Genomic DNA, 24,329 nt, shown 5'->3' on the forward strand with positions numbered 1-24,329 from the left:
GTTATCAACTGCTACGTCGATACACACGAACAGTATTACTCCAACTCATTCACTCGGCTCTTATCCGCTAGATGTCTCTACAAGCCGTGTGTTCGCAGCGCACGCTCCATTTTCGGAAGGAAAAAATCTTCGAACATTGTGTACATTCGCTACGGTTGCGCACGCCCTGTTATTACCGGATAACGCGTGACAAACAATCAGTTTGATGTTGTCGTTACAAGAGTTGATTGACTCGCGATAAGAGCCGAGAGCGTCAGCGTGGTGAAACAACAAAGGTAATTTTTCGGAAAGTAAGGAAAAATCAGAGAAGAACCACACCCTCTCACGCGCCAGCCTGTAGTTAACGGCCGGATTCAACGGGCACGTTAACAACGGCCGGCGGGATCTGCCGTGGGCCGCTGTATAATTAATCGATAACAAGAAGCGGAGCGAAGCGTCACTGACGTTTCTCTCCTTCGCACCAAGTGCTTCTCCCGCGATAGGAGGGGAAAGGCGCCGCCACAGCTCGGGCGATCCATCTCATCGCTCGATCACGCAGTGCCGCACCCGCGGCTCATGCGCGTGTCGCGAGGGGATCGTACGTCTCCCCCGCGTGCGATGTCGCGACGATGGACGACGACGACGACGCTCTGCCGTCCGCTGCCACGTGCCACATTCGCGTCGCGCACCGGCACGTCGAGCCGCTTCGCGGCCGCGCCGCCGAGCGGATCGGTCAGCTTTTCGGCGTGAAGTTGCTGCTGCCGTCGTCGAACCGGCCCGGTGAGGTGCGCGCTTCGACCGAGGCTTCGCCGCTGCTTCGGTGCTATTCGCCGCGCGGCTCGAATGCGAGTGAGCCGTTGCTTGTGCCGTTGCGGATCCTTTCCGCCGACGGGGGAAGAGGGGGCAGCCAGCCAGCAGATACGATGTGCGAGATCGCTGTCAGAGTCCAGGTGAGCCGAGTTCGCGATGATGTTACCTGTGCTCCCTTTTTCCTCCTCGTTTGCCGCGCCGCTCGACCGCGAGCGATCTTTCTTCTCTCCTTCTTCTCTTCCGCCTGGCGACAAGCACGGCCGTCCGTAGTAGATGCGGCTGACGTTTTCTGTTTCGTTTGCTTTCGCGTTTTTTGCTTCTAGATTTTTGGAGTTAGAAGAAGAATCGCCTCGGGTGTCCGGGTAGCTCTCGAGATTTTGTCGAATCTACTCCCGTATTCGCGATGACACGCGAGAGAGACAGGTTGTTTACAGATTGGAACGTAATCTAAAACACGGATCATTGCTTGTCTGAAATTTCCACGCATGTTGCGTGATTCGACGGGCTGAAGTTGCAAAAGTTTCGATAGGAAATGGTAGTAAGGTCGGCGCACGACGATAGATCAATGGCGGTCACGTGGGCTTGTCGTTTGAACGCGCGTTCGATTGAAGTAAATAGCCGAGGAATTCCACGCTCCATGTGGCATTAGGCCGGTTCTCCGTCGTGCCTGCTGCCGTCCCCTACCTCCCTTTTAATTAAAAATATTCACGCGGCAACCTGTTTCTCGCATTCTGAAAATCCGGCGAATTCCGGGAACTTTGCGTAGCGAGATACGTCGCAGGGACCCAACGGTCCGAAACTGCAAATCTGCAAACGATTAGATCGCAGAAAATTCGTAAGGATTCGGGGTTTTGAGTGCACCTTCAGAGATGTTTCAAGGATGTTTGAAATCTCGAGCTAGTTGACGGTTACGTAGTTTCAAAGATCGAAACGTATGAAGCGTACGTATAAGATTTTCACGCGAGTGTTACTTGAGCTCAATTCAAGACTAAAAATCTAAAGTTGTAACATCCTCGCTTGTATTCAAAAATATCTATTCTTAATTTAAGACTATTTTTTTTCTCGTGCAAAATTATATGTAGAATTGGAATTTTTTTCTCGCGAGAGAGAAAGAGAGATCGAACCGAAACGAAGAATACCGCAGCGTGGAGGTGCAATTGAATGCACCTGGCGTCCGCGCGACGAAGAAAAAGAAGGAGGAAGAGAAACATAAGAAGTCGATCGTAAGTCATCGACTTGGCGATTATTTTGACGGCTCTCGTGAGCGGCGCTCGTTTATAATGCGTCTCGTAGCGAGCCGATGGGTCCGGTAATTACTGCGGCGATCAATTATGGCCTCTCGCGGCCGAGAGCCGGGACGCGATTCGATGCACTCGATGCGCCCAGATGCTCGCGCGCAGGGCTGTATCGTTTCGCTCGTACCGTTTGTCAGTGAATTATAGGATTAATGCATACATTTTCGTACGCACGCACATACATACACACGCGACACGCTGTCTCGTCGGCGATCCTGTCGCACAGAAAACGCGGGATTAACTTTCGTTCGTTACATCTCTGCTCGGGGAGAGAAAGAGAAGATTCTGTTCGTATTTTCACGTCAAGGATACGACACGCGTGAAAATTAATAGTTTACACGGCACAACATTAATCCGGTTTATAGTAACAACCGTAGTTTGCGTCCGATTGGTATATATTCCTTTAGATCAACAAATATATTGCAATATTAAATGTAAGAGCTCGCTAAGATTGTTACTACCACGGATTAACATTGTCGTGTAAACGAAGTCAATGCGAGCCTCAACGATTAGCGGGTCTACGAATGTCCTACGTGTGGAAAAGCGTCTTTCTCGCGTGGTGGAAAGCCGAGAAACGCGTCGTACCTTCGACTGGCCGTATCCTGGTCGCGACGAGCCGGCGCTGATTATCGCCTGTCCCTAAATGTGCGTCAGCGATAACGCGTATCGCGAGCGTTATTTATAGATCGACCTGCTAGCTCCCCGATAACTCCCGTCCTCCACACCCGCACCTTTCCGCGTCGCTAATCGGGGACTTTCGAATTTCTCAATGGGCACGGGTGTGCACGCACTCTCGCGAGCTTTGTCGCGCGTGGCCGCATCGAGTGATTCGTGCCGACTTTCTACGAATTGCATAAATTCCGTCGGGATCTCGCGATTAGCGACGTTACTCAGCGAGTGTCTGAAACGCCGGTCGAGCGGGCTGTACGTTCCGCACGATCAGAGAAATTCGCAGATATCGCGTAAAGAATCAACGTTTTTATCACACGTTGTCTCGCGTTTAGAAGAACTTTGAGAAAAATGAGTCCCGCCGGCGAGTTGATCGCGCTCCTTCCTTTCCCCATCATTCGTCATCTTGTTCCTGGCATTTCGTCATCGTTTCTCATTTCCGGCCGTGGCGTCATCGAGAATGCACACACGTAAGGGCAACCACTCCTCGCGGAGAAATTACATCGTCGATCGAGCGTGTAAGATCGACCGATCGGTCCGATTGATCTCAGCGCGACCTCGAACTAGATAGAATAGCGTGCATGGAGCCGTCTTGATGAGCCCTTTGACACGTGACGTCATCGTTCTCGCGGGTGGGAAGGGATGAAAGGAATGTCGTGAGGAAACGTATGATCCGCGGATACTACTTGGATTTCCTCGAAACGCGCCGACGGTGGTAACGACATCGAGCGTTGTTAAATGTTGACGACGACGAAGCAGTCGTTTTCGCATACTTGTTGGACTCAGAGAGGTTCAATAAGGCAAGCTTGTATCCTTTTCGCATCCCGTCTCTCTTATCTCGCGCACGCTCGATCATCAATCAACAGAAACGTGAAAGTTTCGGCGTTTCGTCGTTGTCCCGACGTATATTCTCGTCGGATGTCGCGAGGTGAAACTCGACGCGCGTCGATTTCCCTCGCGGGAAAGTTCGAAGTTCGTCTGCTCAATAATTTATCGTGTCCGTGCCAACTCGCGCATTCTCTCTCTCTCTTTCTTTCTCTCGGTCTCGCGTTGCTATTTTTGATTGGACGGTGATTACGAGAAAAGGGCTCGTCTTGTTCGCACTCACGCCCGTTACCGAGATAACGGGTTGAGTCGGCCGAAAATGCGTGTCTCGTGCCGCGTTATCACGCCTTATCTGCGAACGTTAACGCCTCATCGAGAGATTTTTCCCAGCTTCGGAACTGGTTCAAGCTCGGTGTTCACGCTCTCATTGCCCTCCTCGCCTCGAGTCGCGCGCGAACGCGAGCGTCGCGACGATAATTGGGTCGCGAACGACAAGAATGTAGCCGCGCTGCACTCGTTGCATTCGTGTCAAACGCCGCACACATCCGTGTCAAACTTTCCTGAATCGTATATTACGCGGTAGTAAGGAACGCGTTTCTTAACCTCTCGGTGCACATGCGGAACTTGCGATATTACCGATCGCATATTTATTGTTATATAAATTCGAACAATACTGACGACGGTTATATAATAATAAACTAAATTCATGCGGGTCCACGACGCGATAAATTACATTTACCGACTACGATTGTTCGCCGATGCTGGGAAATCTTTCTTTCCCTTTTAAAAATGCGTATACATTGTTCGAAAAGAGAGTAGCTCATTAATACAAGTTCCCGCAAATTCAAGATGTCCAAAATATTCCAAAATAATAAGCGCGAAGAAGGAGAGAAGATTAACGATTTTATCAGTCGACGCTAACGACAGGTCATTAACGAATACAAATATTCTCAGCGTGGGTTCTTCTTTTTATAGAAAGAAATCAACGAAACGAGAGGCGCGGTCATTACGACGTCAGTCGGTCGGTGTTTCGGTTCTCGTTCGCGTAGATGCGGTTTAGCGGCCGCGCTCTCCCGGCTCTACCTGTTCCCCGGCTCGCGGAGCCGCTACTCAAGTAGCCGGATCGCCGGACACCGCGTTAACTTCGCGGATACGCCCACGGTAATCGCGCCCTCGCGCGCTCCTCTCGTTGCACCAGCACGATGCACCGCACAGCTCGAGATTAAACCAGTTCAGGAGAACGGAAACACGGCGCGCTCGCGGACGAAATAAAAAGTGTCGGGCGAACGCGCCCGAAATGGAAGGTGCGAGAGACGTGCCGGTGTTATTAATTTCGAGGAAATTATCGTTGTTCACGGATGTGTATCTGGAGGGGGAGAGAGAGAGAGAGAGGGAGGAAAAAGGAACAGCGTCGAATCGTATTATAAGGTCGATCCGCCAAGTTCGAGCGAGGAGAACAGACGACGGATCCGCGCGATCCGTGAGATATCCGAGATCCGGAATCGCGTGATTATCTCGCCGGGATCTGCCGGTGCAGCAAAGTCTCGAAGGACGAGACACAGGGGAGACAGGGGCTGGAGGGAGGACTCGGTCACGAATCACGGTTTTCGGGCCTCTCACGAGAGATCGGGCGGACCCTCCGCCGTCACGTTTTTTCGTGGCCGAGCGGCCAGCACGCGTGCTTTAACCCCGTGACCTCCTCCGGGGAATTCCCGCGAGTCGATCGGATCCGTGAGGTTCCGCCGGTGACACAACGTAAATTGCACACGAGCTCGCAATTAATTACCGTCGGCCACTCGAGCGCTCGGTTCGCGGTGTATCATTTCGATCAATTTGTACGGTGCTTGTTAATTCGCGTAATATCTAATCGGGAGGGGATCGGTCAATTAATTTTCGAAGAGGTCAGCCCGGCGTCGATACGACGTCTCTCTCTCTTTATTTCCCCCACGTGTCCGATTAATCGAGACGCTACCTCTTTCTCGCGTCTCAATTGCCCGACATTAACTACGGCAACGATCACGCGGATCGGATACAGATTTGAGCGATCGCGCGAATGAATCGGTTGACATTTAGATGGTTTTATTCGACGACGCGTGCGTCTGTCCCCGGCGCCGTTTACCGATCTTCCCTCGGCGATTACTTTCATTATCGTGCGGACGGTCACGCGTGGGCCAAACCGATACTTCATGCCGCCCCGGCAACACGTGTGAATACACGTACACGCGCGTAACGTGAGTCGAACGAGTCTCCTCCTCCCCCTCCTCCCTCTCCTGCTCCCACCTCCCCCTCGTATCCGGGATCACGCGTACCTCGCGAGCGCGTGCGTGTGGCTACGCGTGCAATTAGATCCGTTCGTTTCAGTCTCTCTCTCTCTCTAAAGCGTTTGTCTTGTCGCGAGCGTGATAAAAGTGCAGTTGAAGCGTAACAGTGCTGTCGAGTATACGCAAACGTATCCAGATACTGTATTTTACGCTTGATGAAGGCACAGTAGGATAAAATGTGCGTCGACAAAGCGTCGACTTACCGATGTCACGGCGGTGGGATCTCGCAGGATCCGGTGATTCGTGCCTCGAGTCCTTTTTCAAGAGCCGCCGGTTCCGGCAAGAGTCGATCGGCCGAGTGCCGCGAGGGCCCTAATAAGGCTCTCCCCCGCGCCACTCCCATGTCCTTTTCGGGACACCCGGTATATAAGTCACGGATCTCAAGTCGCAGCTGCGCCGGCACGTCCGCGGAACGAACGAGGAAGCGGGAGATCGGCGGCGAGGCCTCAAGGCGGGCGAAATGGGCCGGTGGAACAAAAGAGCAAGGCCCTTCTTCGGGAACACGGCGCGCGCGACTCGAGGAATGCAACGGGCTCCGCTGCGACCACCCGGTAGATAATAGGCCTCCCTGCCTTCCCTCCTCCGAGGGGTCCTAAAGCCCTCCCGGCTTATCTTCGCGCTGTTGAAAGCAACCTCGTGCTACCACGCCATCTCCGCATTGTTTTATTGCGCCAATTCATAAGTAACTCGCGATTTGATCCGCGAGTGCATCCGGTTGTGCAGCGGGTACCGCGCGGGCGCCCCCCTTTCAGCTCGCCCCGTGACTCTCGCAAAGGTCAATGGGCGATCGACGTCCGTATAATAGGTTATCAATTAACGGGATGTTATCTCCGCGATGGATTCCACCGTGGAGGAGTGCACTCCGCTTTTCTTTTTCCGCTTCTGCACGTTGTTGTGCGCTGAAGATGCGCAAAAAAAAGAGTCCACTTCGACGGCGCACAATTAAAGGAGTAACGGGAAAACGCTATTTCTCCCCGCTGCTCCGGAATCTCGGGGTTGAGAGAGCCCGGGTTCTCCCGTCGATTTGACACGACAGCTCGGACGGACGGACAATAGCCATTGTGGACGATGGCCGGTGCACGGTGCGGAAACGCGAAAGAAAGAATGTCATTCATGAAACTTCGCAGCAAATACCCACCGTCCGGCTGCGTTTCATTGTACGTGCGCACATGCGAAACAGAGATAAAGAGAGAGAGAGAGAGAGGGGGGGGGGGGAAGGAGGAATGGAGAAGAACGTTACANAGTGCATAAAACGAGTTCACCAGGAAGAACGAGCGATCGCGTCGCCGGCGAGCGAGACTGGTCGATGTGGGCCATCGATTATCGCTTATCGCGAAGGAAGAATCCGGGTGAAAGAAAAGCGGATCCGTTTGATCGGCCACGACGCCGCTTGACCCAATTATCGGTCCTCGATTAAACACACTTTTTTCCCTTTTCTTTCCTTCATTCCTCTCTTCTTTGTTTACCGAGTGTTTTCGAGACTGACCCCTCGCGTATCACTTCGCATCCGTTTATACGCGGATGTTCAATGTCCAAACTCTTTGCTTCACGATACACCCATTCATCGCTTCGCGCTCGCAAACTGCGAGGATCCGGAGACTTGCGTGAATACGCGCACACACCCGAGCCGATACATTTTATTTTATTGCGCGAGAAGCTGATGTCTCGTTCCGAAGTTCGAAGAAGATCCGGACTCGATTGCGCACACTCCCGTATGCAAATTTCCCGTAGCCTCAATGACTACACTGGAATTATTCGCGAGATTGTTAAAAGATTTGACGAAGGATCAAGATACATTTACGTTCCTTTCTGCAGGTCGGACACAACGCCGAATATCGATATCGGCACCATTAAAATTCGTGACGCTACGGCACTGGTGCTTGTCGCCTTGCGGCCAATCCCGAGGCGATACACCTCGGATCCGGGTGTGTATCCACGGTACGTCATGCATCTTACCTACCTCCATGTTGGACATCGTCGTCGCGTCGTCGTCCGAAGAAGAGAGGGAGGGAGAGAGGGAGAGAGAGAGAGAGAGAGAAAGAAAGAGGAAAAAAAGAGAAGGAGAAGATCTATGTGTAATGATGTGCATCAATTATGCCGATATCCTTACATTCACGAAATTTCCTAAGCAACGATTGATCGATTTTCTCGTTTCTTCGCGAAATCAAACTCGTTATTATTAACAGCTTGAGTGAGAAGAAAAATTCATCTGCCCGTTCAAAAACGCACCGTGCCCATTAATGCGCGGCATCGTAAGTGTCGACTGATGGACTACGCGCGCCGCGGCGGAGCGAGCAACGCGCGTGCCTGCGTGCGTGCGTGCGTGCAGGCGCGCGTACGCGTGTATGTGATCCGACCTGCCACCTGCCCGATGCTTCACGACAAACGGTCAAAGACCCCGCGAGCCGTCTGTTTCCCTCCTGAGCGGCCGTGCCGAGCGCGCAGCCGATTGGCAGTGGGCGCGCGCGCGTACATTCGACATCGCGCGAGCGTCTCATCGCGCCTTCCTACTGGATAGAGAAATATTGGAAACGACGCGTTCGTATCTGTGCGTGTGCGGTTTGTAAATTGAAAGAAGAAAGATGGCGAATGGAAATAGTGCACAACTGTTGCATGCAATAATTGTATAATTAAATTAATTATAATTATATTTGAATTACTGCAAATGTATTATAGTTAGAGAAATTGGGGTTTTTCAAACTTTTCGCGCAAAAAAATCGAAAAAATCTGCAGGAATTTGAAAAAAAACCAAGTTCCTCCCGAGCCTTGAGAATTATAGAATGTGTATCATTTTGTTTTGATTTTTGAAACAATGCATATACCAGGCGTTGATATTCTTCCCATGCTGCGTGTTCGTGTTCGGAAAATGCCTCCGCAGAGAAAACGAAGGTATTCATGATGCCGTGTGTACCTGGAAAGTTTGCGACCGTTGTCTGTCGGCAGACATCGGCTCGTTTCGTCGTGCGCCATGATCGACGAGAGATAGCTACCGTTCGTTGCAGTGTTACGTACGAGGCACGGTTGCTGAACGATCGAATCTTGGGAAAGTCGGATGCACTTTGGCTGCTGGAGGTCCGCGATACAGGCCACCGCTCATAATTCAAACCTCCTATAATTTTCGATTTTCTTTGGAATTAACGTTAGCTTTTTCCTCCTAAACTCAAAGTTTTCTCACTTCCTTCTGTCATCCCGTCAATTTGAAATCCATACGAGAGAGCGGGGATCTTTCGGGCCCCACTGACGGGCGAAATTTCGAATAACCGCGCCACCTTTTGATCTCTCGATCTTCAGGTCGTGCGAGGATCGCGATCGCTCGGAATTTGAAAATTTTTACGCGCCGCCACGTTGCGCGCGCGTCCCTCGTTCGCGCACGCTCCTGGCGCTAGCGGAGTCACGTGGCCTCTGCGACAATCACGAGAGCAACCGAGCGAAGTCTATCACAGGTCACGCGCAGGGAGGAGAGCAGGCGGCGGCACTGCGCGCGGCGTTGAAGGGCCGTGTTGTCGGCGGGGGGCTAGCGCGGCAGGGAGGGAGGGCACGACATCGCGCGCGCGGTGGAGTCGCGCGACCACTCCATTCACCCGTCGGCCGTTGCCGAGATTAGTCGCCCGCGCCTGCGTCGACAAGTCCCACCGAGTGCGCGACATCGGTGATACACGGTGCGCGGTCGTCGGATCATCAGTGCGTGCGTCGTCCTTCGTTCGTGCTTCGCGTATGGTGATACACGGGGGATGTGTTGTCGTCGTCGTTGTTGCCCGACCGGCTGTTGAAAAGTGAAGCCGCGCCACTGCCGCTCCCGTTCGACGAGAGAGAGAGAGAGAGAGAGGGATCCTTGTACGTGGGAAGGATCTACACTCCGAGTGATCCACGAGCGAGATGACGGTCACTGGAAAGGTGAGCCGGATCTATCCGTCGATCGATTCTCGCGCTCTTTTTTTTTTTTTTTCGGCGACGTCTCGGATTCGCCCTGACACGCAGGTCGACGGGATTGCTGTCGGAGAAGAAACGCGTCTCGTTGGAGAGCTCCTCTTCGTGAGGAAAGCGTGCACCTCGTAGGAAAGTCGTAATTCGTCGGTACTGTTCGGCGAGCTCCGCTTTCTCGAGACTTTCGGATGCCCCGCATTGCTCCGGGTTTTCGACACTTGCCGTGACCCGTTCTCGCTCGGCGCTTTATTTACCAACAATGTCGACCGTGCGCGCGATAGACGAATCCGAAGTCGCTTCGCGATTTTCCAGGCGATAGCAGATGCAGGGAAACGTAAGAAAGAAGAGAACATTGTACGTCTCGATCTCGAAACTTTCTTCCGAAAATTACAATCGCCTAGTTGTGCTCCACTGACTTAGTCGCACGCGAGAAAGGCTGTCATCATCGTACGTACCCCGGATACGATGTGCCGAATTTCGACACGCGCGCGCGTGTTATCTCGTGGCGTGATGTTACTTGCTGTAATCGGACTGACGTTAAACGCGACTATAATTATCCGCCCGATTAGCTGTCATCCGGTTTACATCGAATCGTCACTTGGCTGCTAATTGGCCGTCCGATATCGCCGATAAACGACGGCCGTCATTAGGGGAGAATGGGCGAACGACGGTAGGGAGGGGGGGAGACTGTTAATTTTCCTCGTGAGCCCGCGTCATCTCGCCCGCCGATGTAAACAATCGGCGCGCGCGAATTTCGCTAAAACGACGAAATAGAGTGAGAAAACGGGACGGCGAAACGAATGGATCTTATTGCGAGCCGTGAATCGTAACGACGCGTACGGTCGGCACGATTAAAATTGCAGCACTTTTTTCCGACGAGTTTCGCAACGCACTTCGTATCGAGTAGGAAAATCTTTTTCTTCCTTGAAAATTGAAACTAAAAACTAATTTTCTTATTGGATACCGAAGGCGTTACGAAACCCGTCGAAAAAAAGAGTGTTGCAACTTTTATTATGCCGGCTGGACGACGAGGCGTCCAAGATGTCGAGATTATGGTTTTAAAAGCGGAGAAGGCTCGGAGAAAACCGATTTTTTTTTTCACTTTTCCGCGGCTTTTTCGGCTTCTTTTCGCGAAAAACGCGAAACGTTTCTTTCCCATTCTTTTCGCGGGAAAATTGGAAAAAGCGGTTTCTTCGTAAAACAACACTCGAGATCACCGGATGTTTTTCCAATCCGTGTTGTCCTCTGCGACGCGAATGCGAAATGAATTTTTTTCTCGATAAAAATGTCAAGGCACCGGCAAAAAATGAACGATCTGTCGCGAACTACATTTCGACGGGACGGACTGGATCGCGAGATCTCGAAACAGTCGATTGATTTTACGCGTCATCATCTCGATCGTCGCGACACGCGGTGCCTCTCAATCGGACAAGCGAAGTTTAGACGTTAGAAATCAGCGGTGAGAAATTGGCGTCTCTCGAAATTTTCGGACAAAACTTTCGACAAAAATTCTCGGTCTTCGGCGATCCCCGCAGCATCCCGGCTTCGTTTGTCCGGAACGAAGACGGAGGAACGGCCGCAAACGGCTGAACGGAATATGATCGTGTTCGGCGAAGGCGGGGCGCGCGCGCGCCTTCTCGAAGGCTCGCTTCCGGGTTGGGATACTTGACGTTCTGGCCTTTCACGCAATCGCGAGAGAGCACAGCAAAGTGGACAGCCGCCGATCGGGTCGCATTAATCACTCGAAACTCGGCCCGCCGCCGAGCCTGCTCGCTTGGAAGTGTGTCGAATCCGGTTGAATCTCGTACCACGCCTTCGCGAGGATGAGCGCGCGCTGGAAAACGCTAGCCAATCGTGCGGCCACGGACACGCTGTGTTACGTCCATGTAGACAGCTTTTTCCACAGCAGTCGCGTCTCTCATGACCTGAGAGAAGTAATCGATAATTATGGCCCGGAATCCTATATATATTAATCGTATTGTTTGTCGCGCGCGTGCGACCAATTGCGTGTTTCTTCTCGTTCTGATGCGTGACGCATTATCGTTTGGGAAATTGCATTGACCGTTTTGGAAAAGTTATGTAGACGTAACAACGCTCTTATCGAGGAACATCTTCCAACGTCAATTGAGAATAACATTACGCGAGTCTTCATAATATTGATGAGAAGTTTCCCGTCACGCATTTTGCTCCGTAACGCGACGCGCGCGGGAAATAGGAACGTCCAAGTATGTCAGAGACGTCATACATGCGTCGAAATGCGATATTTTTGTAAGGATCGTTCGGCACACGGTGTAGAAATAATTCATGCAACGTCGTTGGGAGCACGTCGAATGTGATTGTTACGATTGTTTGTTGATGTTATAATAATTCCACTCGACGGATTGTTAATCTGTCTGAATTAACACGCGTAAACTTCCACGAGGTTACAGCGAACTTCCCGAGGAAGCAAATTAAACGCTTCGCCATCAAAGGGACGATCCCTGGGAATTCCTCCCCTTTCGTTGCGGTCAGACCGCAGAGGAAACAAGTCGACAATAACGATGATTGTTTCTGACATTTTGTCTGACATTTTGTTGGTTGAGCTGCAACCGGTTGAGACGTCGCACTGATGTTAAAACCCCTGCGATACCCTTTTCTTGCTTCGCGTCGACCAGAAATAATAACTGTAAAACCGAGGAATTTGAGAAAGCACGGAAAGAAAGGGCGGATTAATTTATTTTATTTTATTTATTTTGAACAGCTGTTGAATTACTCGAGATATTATCTCGTTCGAAGTAAGCGGGGAAAACGTTTGTTTCCACGTCTGGTGGATCCAAAAATGATCAGACCTCAGGCTCTGAGGAGCCACCATCCGTCCCTGTGGTAAAAGACGCTACTTCGAGGTCAGAGTCGTGCGGGATCGATTCCGGTAACGAGATGCCGATATCCGGGATTCTTCACGATGTCGTGTCGTCGAACCGAAATTTACATCTCTCCGAACGGCCGCTTAACGAATCCCGGGTCTCCTCCATAGGTCTCGATCATTCGACGGCTATTCGAAGGAAGACTAACGCTTAATTATACGAATAGAGTCGCCGAGCCTGTGCTTCTTCATGTCGACTTAATTAGCAGATGACATACACCGATACGCACAATTAATGAGCGACATTAATCGACAAACGTTAGCACGCCACTGGCCGAATTTAATTTAATTTTTCCACGCGAGAGAGGAGAGAATGTCGCTGAAAGGTGAGCGAAGGTATAATTATCGAGAGGGAAAATAAAAAAAAAACAGTGATCGAAAGATTTCGAGGGGCCGAAAATAAATTTACAAGAGCGATGATACATGCGTGTGCGTGCGAAGTTGTGCGAGATATATATATATATATCTCTCTCTCTCTCTCTCTCTCTCTTCCTTCGCGTACATCCTGTAGTTGGCGTCACAGCGACTCACGCGCGAGCCGAGATCGGAATAAATTAGGTGGTCCCCGATACCGGTATCACCGGACCGTCGCGTCCTCCTTCCGTCCTTTACCGTCCTTTTCCGTAACGCGTCTCCCACACGCAAAGAGCGCGGAACCAGTTTCGGTGAATATTCGAAGATAAGACGCGAACGAATTCTCCGAGAAAGAGAGACACGTGGGCTCTTTGCCTTGAACAATGAGACGAAAATCGTCATTGGATCGTGGTATACGACGCGTTCACAGCTGACGGGGAACACTCGCGGAACGGGCTATAAAACGACGTTGCAAAACGCACCTCGAATATTGAACGGTTATTCCATACACAAAGTGAATGATAACGTTGCATCGAGAGAACCTGTGAACGCGCGGGAGAGAGAAAGTGCGCGGCAACGGAACTTTCTTTGGAAAATCGGCGTCTTCCGGCTGATCTATCTTCTCGCGGACTTTCTAGCGTCGGGAGATCCCGACGTTCCTATTATTTACCGCCGGTGGTGCGTGGGTAAACGTAAACGATTAATCGTGAATGAAAGACCTTCCCGATCCTCTTCTTCTATCTCTGTCTCACGAATTTCAACATCGACGACTACACAGGAAACAGCGAAGAAGGCCAAAGAGGAGTCTCTCCGGCAAATCCCATGACGCAATTCCACGACCACAAAAACGTAAATTGAAATGGCGCGCTTCATTAATATTTTAATAACACGCGCGCAAATGCTGAAGAGCGACGACGCGAGCGTATTCGCGCGAATAAATTCACCGCGATCAAATTTTACGAGAAACGTCGGTATACCGGATTTATCTTTAGAGATAACGATCTTTCTGTCGAATGTTACGGGCACGTAACAAATGAAAGAACCGAAAGGACTCGTTTTCTCGACAGAAACGCCGAGACGCGCGTGTGTTTTTCGGCCGTGACCGATTGAAGAAGAGAGACCCCTCGGTAAGCACGCTCTGAGAATGCCGATAGATATCGCGTAATCTTATTCCTCGACCGCCTATCAATGGATTTCACCTCGTCGGAATTTTGCGCGACGCAAAACTTTTATCGCGCAGCTTGAAAGATTTGCGCGCGAGGAGAAATATGTGTAATTAAATTTTGATAGAAACGAATTGCATCGGGTTTGCCCGAGACGTCGATTTCACCGGATGTTTCGCGTGAAAAGGATGTCCGGTAGAATCGAATCGAGGAACGGAGCTCCCGATTTCCACCGCTCGACACCACCGGGACACTCACGTGTCCCGCTCGCGTACTCCGCGTACACGGCGATGTCGTCGTAGTCGTCGTCAATTCTTGGCGTGTACCCGATACGTTACGTTAGATCCGGGAGTGGTGGGCGACGATGCAAGGTTGTCGAGAAATTCATCGCGGCACGCATGCACCGTCGCCGCGCTGGCTCGCTTTTGGTTTCGAAATCCGACAGCCGATACCCAATTTTCGAGCGGCTCCCGGATCTCCGAACTTTCGGACAGAAGAACGCGCGCGTTCTGTCTTGGTTTTTTATTCGCGAAAGAAATCTCGCCAATCTCGTGCAATCTAATTATACAAAGAGAAGAAGGCTTCTTTGAATTTAGTTTACGTGCTTGTTTCACTTAAGTGTGTTTAATATAAACAACATAATTCAACATCATATATCATTTTGTTTGAATGAAAATGTCATCGTTGCACTGGAATAAACTATGTTGTTTGTTAGAAAAAAAAGAAACAATATTATTTAGAGGAAATAATATCTCATTTTCATTAAAAAATTTGCCTTATCATATATTAAATATTTTCCAACTGAAACAAAACAAAGTTCTTTAATATTTTCCTAACATAGTGTTGCGTCTTTCAAATAGTGTATTTCCCAGCTAAGAACAGCAGGTACTTTTCACTTAAAGGCTGTGGGCACTCGTCTCTGAATTTTCAAGATCCGTTCGCGTTACGTAATTTCTCGGCCGCATCCTGAGAAGGCACGGGTGATGCAAAAATCCTTGTTGTCACTTTGCACCTGTAACGTTACGTCGTTGTGCTGGTGGAACAGGCGACCCTGATGACCGCTGTGTGATGTCTGTCTCTCTCTCTCTCTCCTCTCTCTCCCTCTCTGTCTCGCGTCTTTCTACTTTCACCTGGATCTCCGCTAATGGTTACATCCGCCAACCTGGGAGAGCTATGCCCCATTTACGATAATTTCTCGAGCCGGAGACGAGTCGCGGCGCGCGAATTTTCTTACGCGGCTCTCTCGCCGAGTATTTTTTAACAGCGATGTGTGTTATACCGTGTGTTCAGGAAAAGGCGGTAATAATCGGTTAAAAAGAGAAATATTCTCGGATAGGTTTGACGTCGGGGGAATTTCACAGGATATCTCGAAGAAGACAGTGGTCGCTGAGCTGTCTCTTTGGATGGGATCGAAGTTGGCTTTTCCACGCGATAAATGCCAACTCTGTTATCCTGTTATTGCGCAATGTTTTCATTCTTAATACATTTTTATGTAATTGATATAATATTTAATTTCTGGTATCGTGTACAATTACATGAACGTTTCTTAATTTTACATTTTATAAACAATTGCTACTCGCAAAATTCCACCGGCCATTCTCGGATCTGTAGGGAAATCTCGCGTGAAATCTGAATTCTCTCGGCGAAAGACGATCCTCGCGATAATTAATCGGCTGGGGAGGGGGGGATCCGCCTCTCTTCCAACACACCCGGTATTTTCTGTGGCGTCCGTGCTGGAAACGGACGCGCGTACAATCGGGTTGCAGCCAAGTTAAACAATCGGCGCTGGGAAAAATGGATAATGGCGGGTTAGACGGCACATAAAGAGTAACGAGGACTCGGTTAAGTAACGGAACGCGCAAGCGCACGATGAGAGAAATAGTGCCGTCAAGTGGAATACGGATCGGTTGTTATTTGCTTGTCGGCATGTATTACCCGCGCCGCAGCAACTCGCAAATCGCTCGTTTCCGCGTTGTTCGGCGTTTATTGGCACCTAGGCACCGCCGAGCTCTCTAAAGTGAAGGTATTGACATCGATACCGATATTCCCGAGTGTCGATACTCCAGGACCAAATATCCCGGCAAAATGTCGACACCGACCGACCGACTGACCGACGTTGTAAAGTAAAATACGCGGAAAGACGAAAAGTCTCGGGTTTGACGAAAAATATCGCGGATAAAGTTGATATTTTCCCTTCGTCTCGGCTCTCCGGCTTCTTGAGACTGCTGGAATATTTCGACTATTTCGAACGGACACGGTAACACATGCGTATATTGCGTATCGGGAAAAAGTCTGAATATACATTCAGGCACATCCGGCGATATATCACCGGCATAATAACAAGGCGGTCGCCGCAATAACGCGAGATGGAGGTACCCTACCCACGCGGATGCGTCCGGAAAAATGACGACGCGTGTGCGTGCATGTGCGCACGTGTAGCGTGCAGGGACGAATAATGTGGGGGCAGGTACCTTCGGCGGGAAAAGATCTCGCGGCAGCCGAAGAGATATTCGTCCCTTCCGCGGTCAGGTATTCCCGAGGCCAAGATAATTTCGCCAAGCCCTCCTTCCCGACGGATCCGATTATTCGCCTCATTAGTTTCTATTACTCATCGATCCCGCCCTCGCGTGTAATCGTAGATCGGCGAAATCCTCATTTATCGGCTGCCGCGCTTTCGTGCGCGCGCGCCCGCCTCGCTCCCTCTTCCTGTGCAGGAGATAAAATCTGCAGATGCGTACGAGGCTGATACCGCGGCATCAGCCCCGAAGGAGATCTGCAAGTCTTTCGCGCTTCTCCTCCGTCCAGTGGCGTAGCGACGAATTCTGCCGCCTCCGTTGGAAAGACGTGTTAATTTCGATCGGAAAGTTTGTTCGCGCCTTCCTCTCACGATCTGTCCGCTAAGAATCTCTCGTCCGACTGAACAACTTGATCACGCTCGCATTTCACAGAGATACGTGGACTGCACGGTGCTGGGGGCGGGCAGCGTGCCAGACGCCGAGGACTCCTCGTACGACAGCGACTACGAGGCCGAGGACTCGACTGCGGCGACGACGGCGACGACCGCGACGGCGACGGTGCCCCGTCCTCGCTCGGAGTCGCAGGTGTCCTCTGTGGCGCACCAGGACGTGTCCCGCACCGCGTCCGACACCCTGGCGGCGGAATTCGCCGAGTACGTCACCATCCAAGGACCTTCGCCCACGCAGAGTCCAGGTACAGACCGTCGCGTCCTCTTTGATTCTCAGGTTGAGTTTTTTGGATTCTACCATCTCAAAATCATGTCTTCGAAGTACCTACACGAAGTAGAGAAGGGAAATCGACTGCTTTTAGATGCAGTCAATTCTCATCGATTCTTATCGATTCCTCGTCCAAATTTGAAAGGAACATATTTGTGAAATTTTCTCGAGCGAGATGTCCGTGCAAAATCACCTGAGAAAAGATCTCGTCCGTCCAGGTTACACCGCTCGCGTGGAGTTCGCGCTGAAACTGGGCTACACCGAGAAGCTCGTGCAAGCGGCCTTACAGAAGCTGGGCCCGGACCCTGGTCAGAATGAGCTGCTGGCCGAGCTGATCAAACTCGGAGCTACCTGCTCGCCGAGACTAAGCGATGGTCCGGAGGAGGCTGATGGACTGTTGGATATCGAGATGGGCACTGACGAGGGCGGAGGGTCGATCTTGACCTCGACAACGGCGATGACGATGAATACGACCTCGTCGGCGGGCCTGAGGCCCGTCGTCATCGACGGCAGCAACGTTGCCATGAGCCATGGTAACAAAGAGGTCTTCTCTTGCCGCGGCATCAAGATCTGTGTGGATTGGTTCCGTGCCAGGGGCCACAAGGAGATCACCGTCTTCGTGCCCAAGTGGCGGAAGGAGGCCTCCAGGCCCGACAATCCCGTCGCCGATCAGGAGATCTTGGGCGAGCTCGAGAGGGACCGTCTGCTGGTCTTCACGCCTTCCAGGTTGGTGGATTGCGTTTCATATCGGTGACTCTACCACGAAACCGGTACACTCGTGTCCTAAATGCTAAGAGGCCGTCTCCTCGTACTAAAAAAAGCTAAAGACGCTATATTTCTGTTTCATCGCCAACACATTGTTTATCGGATATACGAGGTAGTTATGGTAATGACACGGAGAGGAGAAGGTAGTCAAGAAAACATACAGTCGCGTATAAGCGCAAAAATAAAAGACGTTTGAACGTTAAATTATGAATACGTGTAAACAAGAAATTACGAACGCGTGGGATAAAAAAAAAAGGGAGATTTAAGATCCGAGATTTCGGCGGACAAGGAGGCGAGAGATGTCCCTCGTCCCAACATCTGGACTTGCTTTGCCACCGGCTAATATTATCCAGAGCTGGAATAACCGGCCCCGCGTTGATCTATCCGCGTGAACTTAAATCGTCTCAAGGATCTCTCCTCCTTCCCTCCTTCTTTTTCTCCTTTATGCTACCGCTCTTCTCGGCTATTCCTTTTCCAGAAACAGATATGAATCACTTGACGCCACTATTCGCAACATATCATTCCGATTTACAGACGAATAACATAACAGATGCATGACTAAAGCGCTATTGAATTTATAAACGCAATAATCGTGTAGGAATAGACGGTAAATTGACAAGTATATTAATTTTGTACGAACGAAGTTGAAAAATTCCGAAGAAAAAACCAAGTTAAATTCAATCTTTCTTGTCGAGTGCACTCTGACGCCACGCGATCATTTGCAACGTGATTGTTTCTAATTGTGATAATAATGTAATTTCCTTTGACTCGCGCCAACGCGACGCAAGGTCGTTGGAGATCCCGTCCATCTCTGAGAGAGAGAACACGTTATTCGCAGATTGGTAGGTGGGAAGCGTATGGTGTGCTACGACGACCGATACATCCTTAGGCTGGCCGCGGAGGTCGACGGCATCGTCGTTAGCAACGATAACTACCGGGACCTGGCACAGGAGAACCCCGAGTTCAGGAGGGTCGTCGAGGAAAGAATCCTGATGTATAGCTTCGTGAACGACCGATTCATGCCGCCGGACGATCCGCTCGGCAGGAGCGGTCCTACACTGGAGAATTTCCTCAGGATCGCGCCCAGAAAGGTCGATCCGGCGCCGCCGTGTCCTTACGCCAAGGTAACCTCCCTTACGATTTCGATTCTACTTAGACATTTTTTTTACATAATGGCTTCAAGTATTTCTCAAATTGTCTCGGCCGACGATTGCAATTTATCAATTTCCCTTTTTGTTAGAATTTCAAATTTTCGAAATCGACGCTTTCGATTTTTCCGAGTTGTAAGATTTAATTTTTCCAAATTAAGCTAAGTCAAATTCGTGCGTCAATTTTGTAAGATAAATAACAGGTGAACACGCTGAATTTCGCTTTCACTCACTTTTCCAAATCTTCGAGAGATCCTCCTTCCCCTATTGATTATATTTCTTCTTAAATTAAATTTGGAATTAAATCAAGTGCTGCTTCTCGGGTTCGTAGAAATGTACGTACGGGAACAAGTGCAAGTTCCGACATCCAGAGAGAGGACCACACCCACACAAGTCCGTGACGGAGCGACTGGTGGAACACGCCCAGCGTCACCTGCAAGCCCGTGGGCCCAGTCTAAGCCTGCCGCTGCCGTCCACAACGTCCGTCTCTCCGCAGCATCCGCCGCTCTGCAAGACTAGGTCGTCGGTGCCGCCGAGCGTCGTTCAAACTTTGTCGTCCGTGCCGAAGAGTCGATCGGTGGAGAACGTTACGTCCGATTTGTCCGCAACTAGTCCCGCCATGTACAGCCAACAAATGCCTTCTACCCCGAGTCCTCAAAGTAATAATCACATATATTAACATGAACGACGAAATAATTCACATAGTATCTCTGAAGTGAGACGTAAAGAATTCAAGGAAATCGGGGAGTTTTATTTATGTTGTTCTTTCTTCTTATTCTTCCTTTCAAGCGTCAAACGTATTATTCATTTGATACTATTACAGCTTATCCCTCTGCGGTAGGCTGGGCCGCGTCGAGAGTGAGCAATCCCGAGCCAGAACCGGCGAATATGCATCGCAAATTGCAGCGACAGCTGACTCTGAATCCTGCGTGCGATCCGCGCCTTTATCAGCTCAGGCGATACCATCAGCAGCAAGCCAGCCAGCCGCCACAACAACAGCAGCAGCAACAACCAGTCATTAATTCCCCGCGTTCTAGTATGCAACATCGGCCGTTGACGAGACACGCCAGCAACGAGTCGTCGTATCCAGTTACTGCTATGAGGTGAGTCCGACTTGCTTGAACACTTTTGCTGATTTGCATACTAGTCGGATACTGATTCTATTTTCGACCTTAATTATAATATTGGGAGTACAAATTAGTTCGATCCGTTTTTTGTAGTCAAAAATGCATTTATTTCAGAACAAAATGAATGAACACATTAATCAAAGTATTGTCAGTCGCTGGTTACTACTTTTTCCCACCTCTCAGGCAATTTTCGAATTCCATCTCGAAAAAATGTCTCGTCTTGTGAGGCGATCCAAGTTAGGAGCCAATTTTCGATTTCTGCGAAAGAAATGAACCGGTGACCTGCCAAATCGTGCTGCATCCGTCAGAACAACCAGTAATCAGAAGGAGCATTGTCCGGCGAATACGGCGGGTGCGGTAAAATATCCCACTTGAGCTTTTCCAAATAATTTTTTACGATTTTTGCGACAGGAGGCCGAGCGTTATGATGCAGAAGAATAACTTTGTCATGTCTTTGTTCGTATTCCGGCCGTGCTTCTCATAATGCACGGCTCAAACGAATCAATTGTAGCCTATACCGATGGCCCGTAATGGAATCTCGGATCTTCATCAAGTAATGCCTCCAATTCTTTGTTTTCGAATTTTTTTGGCTGTCCAGAGCGAGGCTTGTCTTCAACGCTGAAATCACCATTCTTGAAACATCGAAACCATTCCCTACATGATTTATCAGTTGGAGCATTGTCACCATAAACTTCTACAAGCATTCGATGCGCTTCAACTGCAGTTTTCTTCCAATTAAAGCAGAAAACTAAAACCTCCCGCAAATGCTGCTTAGTTAACACCAGATTTGACATATTCAATACAGTAAAAAACAGGGGTTTTGTATGAAACCCAAAGCGATATAAACTGAATATTATTGACAAAAGTCTAACCTTTCTGAAACCACCGAAATTAGCTGTCACTATGAAACATAATCATAACAGCCAGAGCCATCTTTTGAAAACGGACCGAATTAATTTGTACTCCCAATATAATTTATTTGATAAACAGTTGAACGAATTCTATCGTTTTAATTGTCTAGTCTCTAATTCTATAAGTTCAATAATTTAACCGTAAATTACACACACACACACACACACAGAGTTATAACTATATAATATAATTTCCTTTGACTTTTTTCCAAAAATCTCTTTTGAAAAATTAAAAATGTAACGATTAAGATGTTTCTATTACGGCTCTTAAGGGAAATCAAACAGTAAAATAAACAATCGAGACATCTATTTCGCTTCCAGTTGGGATCATACCGAGCGTCTTCAACATCATCACCAGCACGTGACGCGTATCGCCTCCGCTCCGGACTCGTACAGAGCGTGGCCGCCATGCGGCGCCGCTCTGGTACCGCCATCGCGGGTACAGAGGCTGGGCACCTCGGATCCTCAGTTGAATCTACTTCCGTCACCACCGTCCGCGAGTTTACACGTGCCTTGGGGTACACAAGCCCAGGACGCCCGACGTCGCCTGCACTACCACCTCGCCAACATCTTCCCCGAGGAGCAGGTACAGGCTGCTATGGCGATACATCCGCATGAGACCGACCCTCAGCAGATCTGCGCCGCCATCTTGGCGATGTTTCCTAAGAACTAGAATTAGTAGATGTGTCGAGAAATGTGTATATCTACCAGGGTGTCGTCGGCGCGCGCTCGATCTCGCAGCGGTCTGATTGGAAAATTAATTCCGTTCTCTCTTCAGTCTTTCCGCGGGGGCACCCTGTATGCGGTGGAGAGATCTTCATGCGGAATATATAAGTATGTAGTGACTTGTACCGTCTCCGCCATCGCGATTGCATCGAGGATGCCGATCGGTCGAGTGGTTAAAAGGAGTAATTTAATTTCGAGAAACATACATCTGAAATTTCCGAATCTTGTAATTCGAGAGATTCGACGCGTTTTCGTCCTGCTAGTCGTCGTGGGCCAGCATTTCGCGGACGGAGAACGCGCAGGTGAACAACCCGCCGTAACGTGAAAGTCTACAGAGACATCTTGATATATTATCGTAGATTTTCGCATTATTTGGGAAAGATTAACGGGGGTTGAATGATCGCGCGTCTACGATCAGCGCACGTCAGCCTAGGGCATTACAGCGCGAGTGTTCGTTGTTTCGTTATTCAGGATGTAGCTGGTGAGAGAGAAACTGTATTTTAATCCGTCGTCTTAAACGTAATGAACTCGCGTCGGTGATTATCGTCTCACATTGAGCCGATCGACTTCTATCTCTTCGACGGCACTCGCGGAATCGTCTCGCGCTGTTTTCTCAACAATTCTTGTTTTCCAACGAGGAAGGAAAACGATCTTAATGATACTTATATAAATTCTATTTTTATAGATGCATTGAAACTTTCTGTGCATTTGTCACTCTTTGGTTGTCAAATTGACCGAAGCTTTTGATGAAATTTTTTAAAATTTGTATCGTAGGAATAGTTATACATCTTTTTTTTGTAATTAGACAATTTCGAGCTTTTCATTGCGCAATGAGGAAATTTCTCGAGACGATATCGTGAACGCTGATCATTCACATTAGCGGCTGTGAATTTATGGGAAGCCTATATACACGCATATATATATATATATATATATATATATATATATATATATATATGTATATGTGTATGTATATCGCCCGGCGATATATATAATTCGTATTAAAATAGTACATAATATATATACGTATATGTGTACGCACAAAATATTTCGGTAACCCGAAACAAGATGAGTATATATCGTACAAATTGTACGAGAACTAATTGAAAGACTTAAACTTCTTATATCGCTGTTTCTCGTCTCATATTGAAGAATGTTGTATGATATTTTAACTTATTGGACTATCGATTATTTGACATACGCGCGTAAGAGCTGCGAATCAATCGATTATTGTTAGTTCAATTCAATGAGCTCCCAAAACGTAGGGGAGAGTCAGTCAGTGGATTTAAATTAATCTTCTCACGACAGATGTTCTTATTTGCATAGCGAACATATCACAATATTTTTCACTTTAAGTGAAGAAGAAACGATTAATTTGTTATTAGTACATGTGATTAAATTATATATATATTATTTTACAACAAAATTTTATATCAGGTTATAGTCGAGGACTTTTAGCTCCTTCGAAGATAAGTCCACTTTTTTATTCATTATCTAACAAATGATATATAAGATTTTAATATATACATATGTGTGGCATATGTACACATGTATATGGTAATCTCTTCTCGGAAGCACAATACCATGTATTGTTGAGAATCCGCGAGTTACGAAGCGAATATTATATAAAGTATGTTGTATCTAACAAAGGTAAAGATAAACATTTATTATTACTTATACTGTATAAACTAAAAAGAGGAATGCGCGATAACCGTTTCGGTTGTGGAAGATTATTTCTATTATATTATTTTATTATTTTTATAATGTTAATCTATGAAATATTATATATATATCGAGTTTGTATCAATGTTATTGTGAATGGATATTACAAAATAAATGTTTTTTTTTTTTATTATATTATCAAGTTGTTAATTGGGCGACTCTTTAAATTGAGAGATCGCTTATGAAATCCAGCCTCATTAATTAGTCCTAACTAACAATTCTATCTTAATTTATAAGAGAAGAGTCAATAAAAAGGACCTATACTCTATATGAGTATATGAGTAAAGTGTCCTGTAGAAGCAACATAGCGCGAGTCGCGTCTAGGATTAAAAATTTTTTTCTAATTTATATTTTATATATTTTTTTGCACCATGTATTATAACACATTATACTTGTAAGAAATAAGTATATTAAAATATATCACTTTTACTTTTTATTTACATCCCCTCTCCCTT

At 48.5% G+C, this 24,329-nt stretch overlaps 1 protein-coding gene and 1 long non-coding RNA gene across 9 annotated transcripts; one reads left to right on the forward strand and one right to left on the reverse strand.

The window, feature by feature from the left end:
- Positions 1-134: 134 nt before the first annotated feature.
- On the forward strand, positions 135-23,096 carry LOC106740977 (probable ribonuclease ZC3H12D). Of its 8 annotated transcripts, XM_014612520.1 has the most exons (9): positions 136-929; positions 7,715-9,793; positions 17,191-17,452; positions 17,679-18,201; positions 19,079-19,364; positions 19,720-20,047; positions 20,212-20,491; positions 21,748-22,012; positions 22,205-23,096. In XM_014612520.1, the coding sequence occupies exons 2-9, from the start codon at positions 9,776-9,778 to the stop codon at positions 22,475-22,477; spliced, it is 2,235 nt and encodes a 744-aa protein (XP_014468006.1). In that variant the 5' UTR covers positions 136-929; positions 7,715-9,775; the 3' UTR covers positions 22,478-23,096. The 8 variants fall into 8 exon arrangements, with proteins under 8 accessions (XP_014468002.1, XP_014468006.1, XP_014468000.1 ...); XM_014612516.1 differs by lacking the exon at positions 7,715-9,793 and having other exon boundaries at positions 135-929; positions 20,230-20,491; XM_014612514.1 differs by lacking the exon at positions 7,715-9,793.
- LOC106740978 lies at positions 19,306-19,799 on the reverse strand. The gene is made up of 3 exons (XR_001374145.1): positions 19,732-19,799; positions 19,622-19,652; positions 19,306-19,373 (listed from the first exon to the last, which is right to left on the reverse strand). It is a non-coding gene; the product is annotated as an uncharacterized LOC106740978 (long non-coding RNA).
- Positions 23,097-24,329: the final 1,233 nt, after the last annotated feature.

This window comes from Dinoponera quadriceps, unplaced genomic scaffold (assembly GCF_001313825.1).
Source record: "Dinoponera quadriceps isolate SergipeBrazil2010 unplaced genomic scaffold, ASM131382v1 scaffold397, whole genome shotgun sequence".
Taxonomy (NCBI): domain Eukaryota; kingdom Metazoa; phylum Arthropoda; class Insecta; order Hymenoptera; family Formicidae; genus Dinoponera; species Dinoponera quadriceps.

Excerpts from the sequence above, each read along its gene's own strand:
- LOC106740977 (XM_014612514.1), top strand. The coding sequence starts at position 609 with ATGGACGACGACGACGACGCTCTGCCGTCCGCTGCCACGTGCCACATT. Across the intron at positions 17,453-17,678 it reads TTCGCCCACGCAGAGTCCAG|ATCTCGTCCGTCCAGGTTAC; the intron begins GTACAGACCGTC and ends ACCTGAGAAAAG. Across the intron at positions 20,048-20,211 it reads TTCTACCCCGAGTCCTCAAA|CTTATCCCTCTGCGGTAGGC; the intron begins GTAATAATCACA and ends ATACTATTACAG.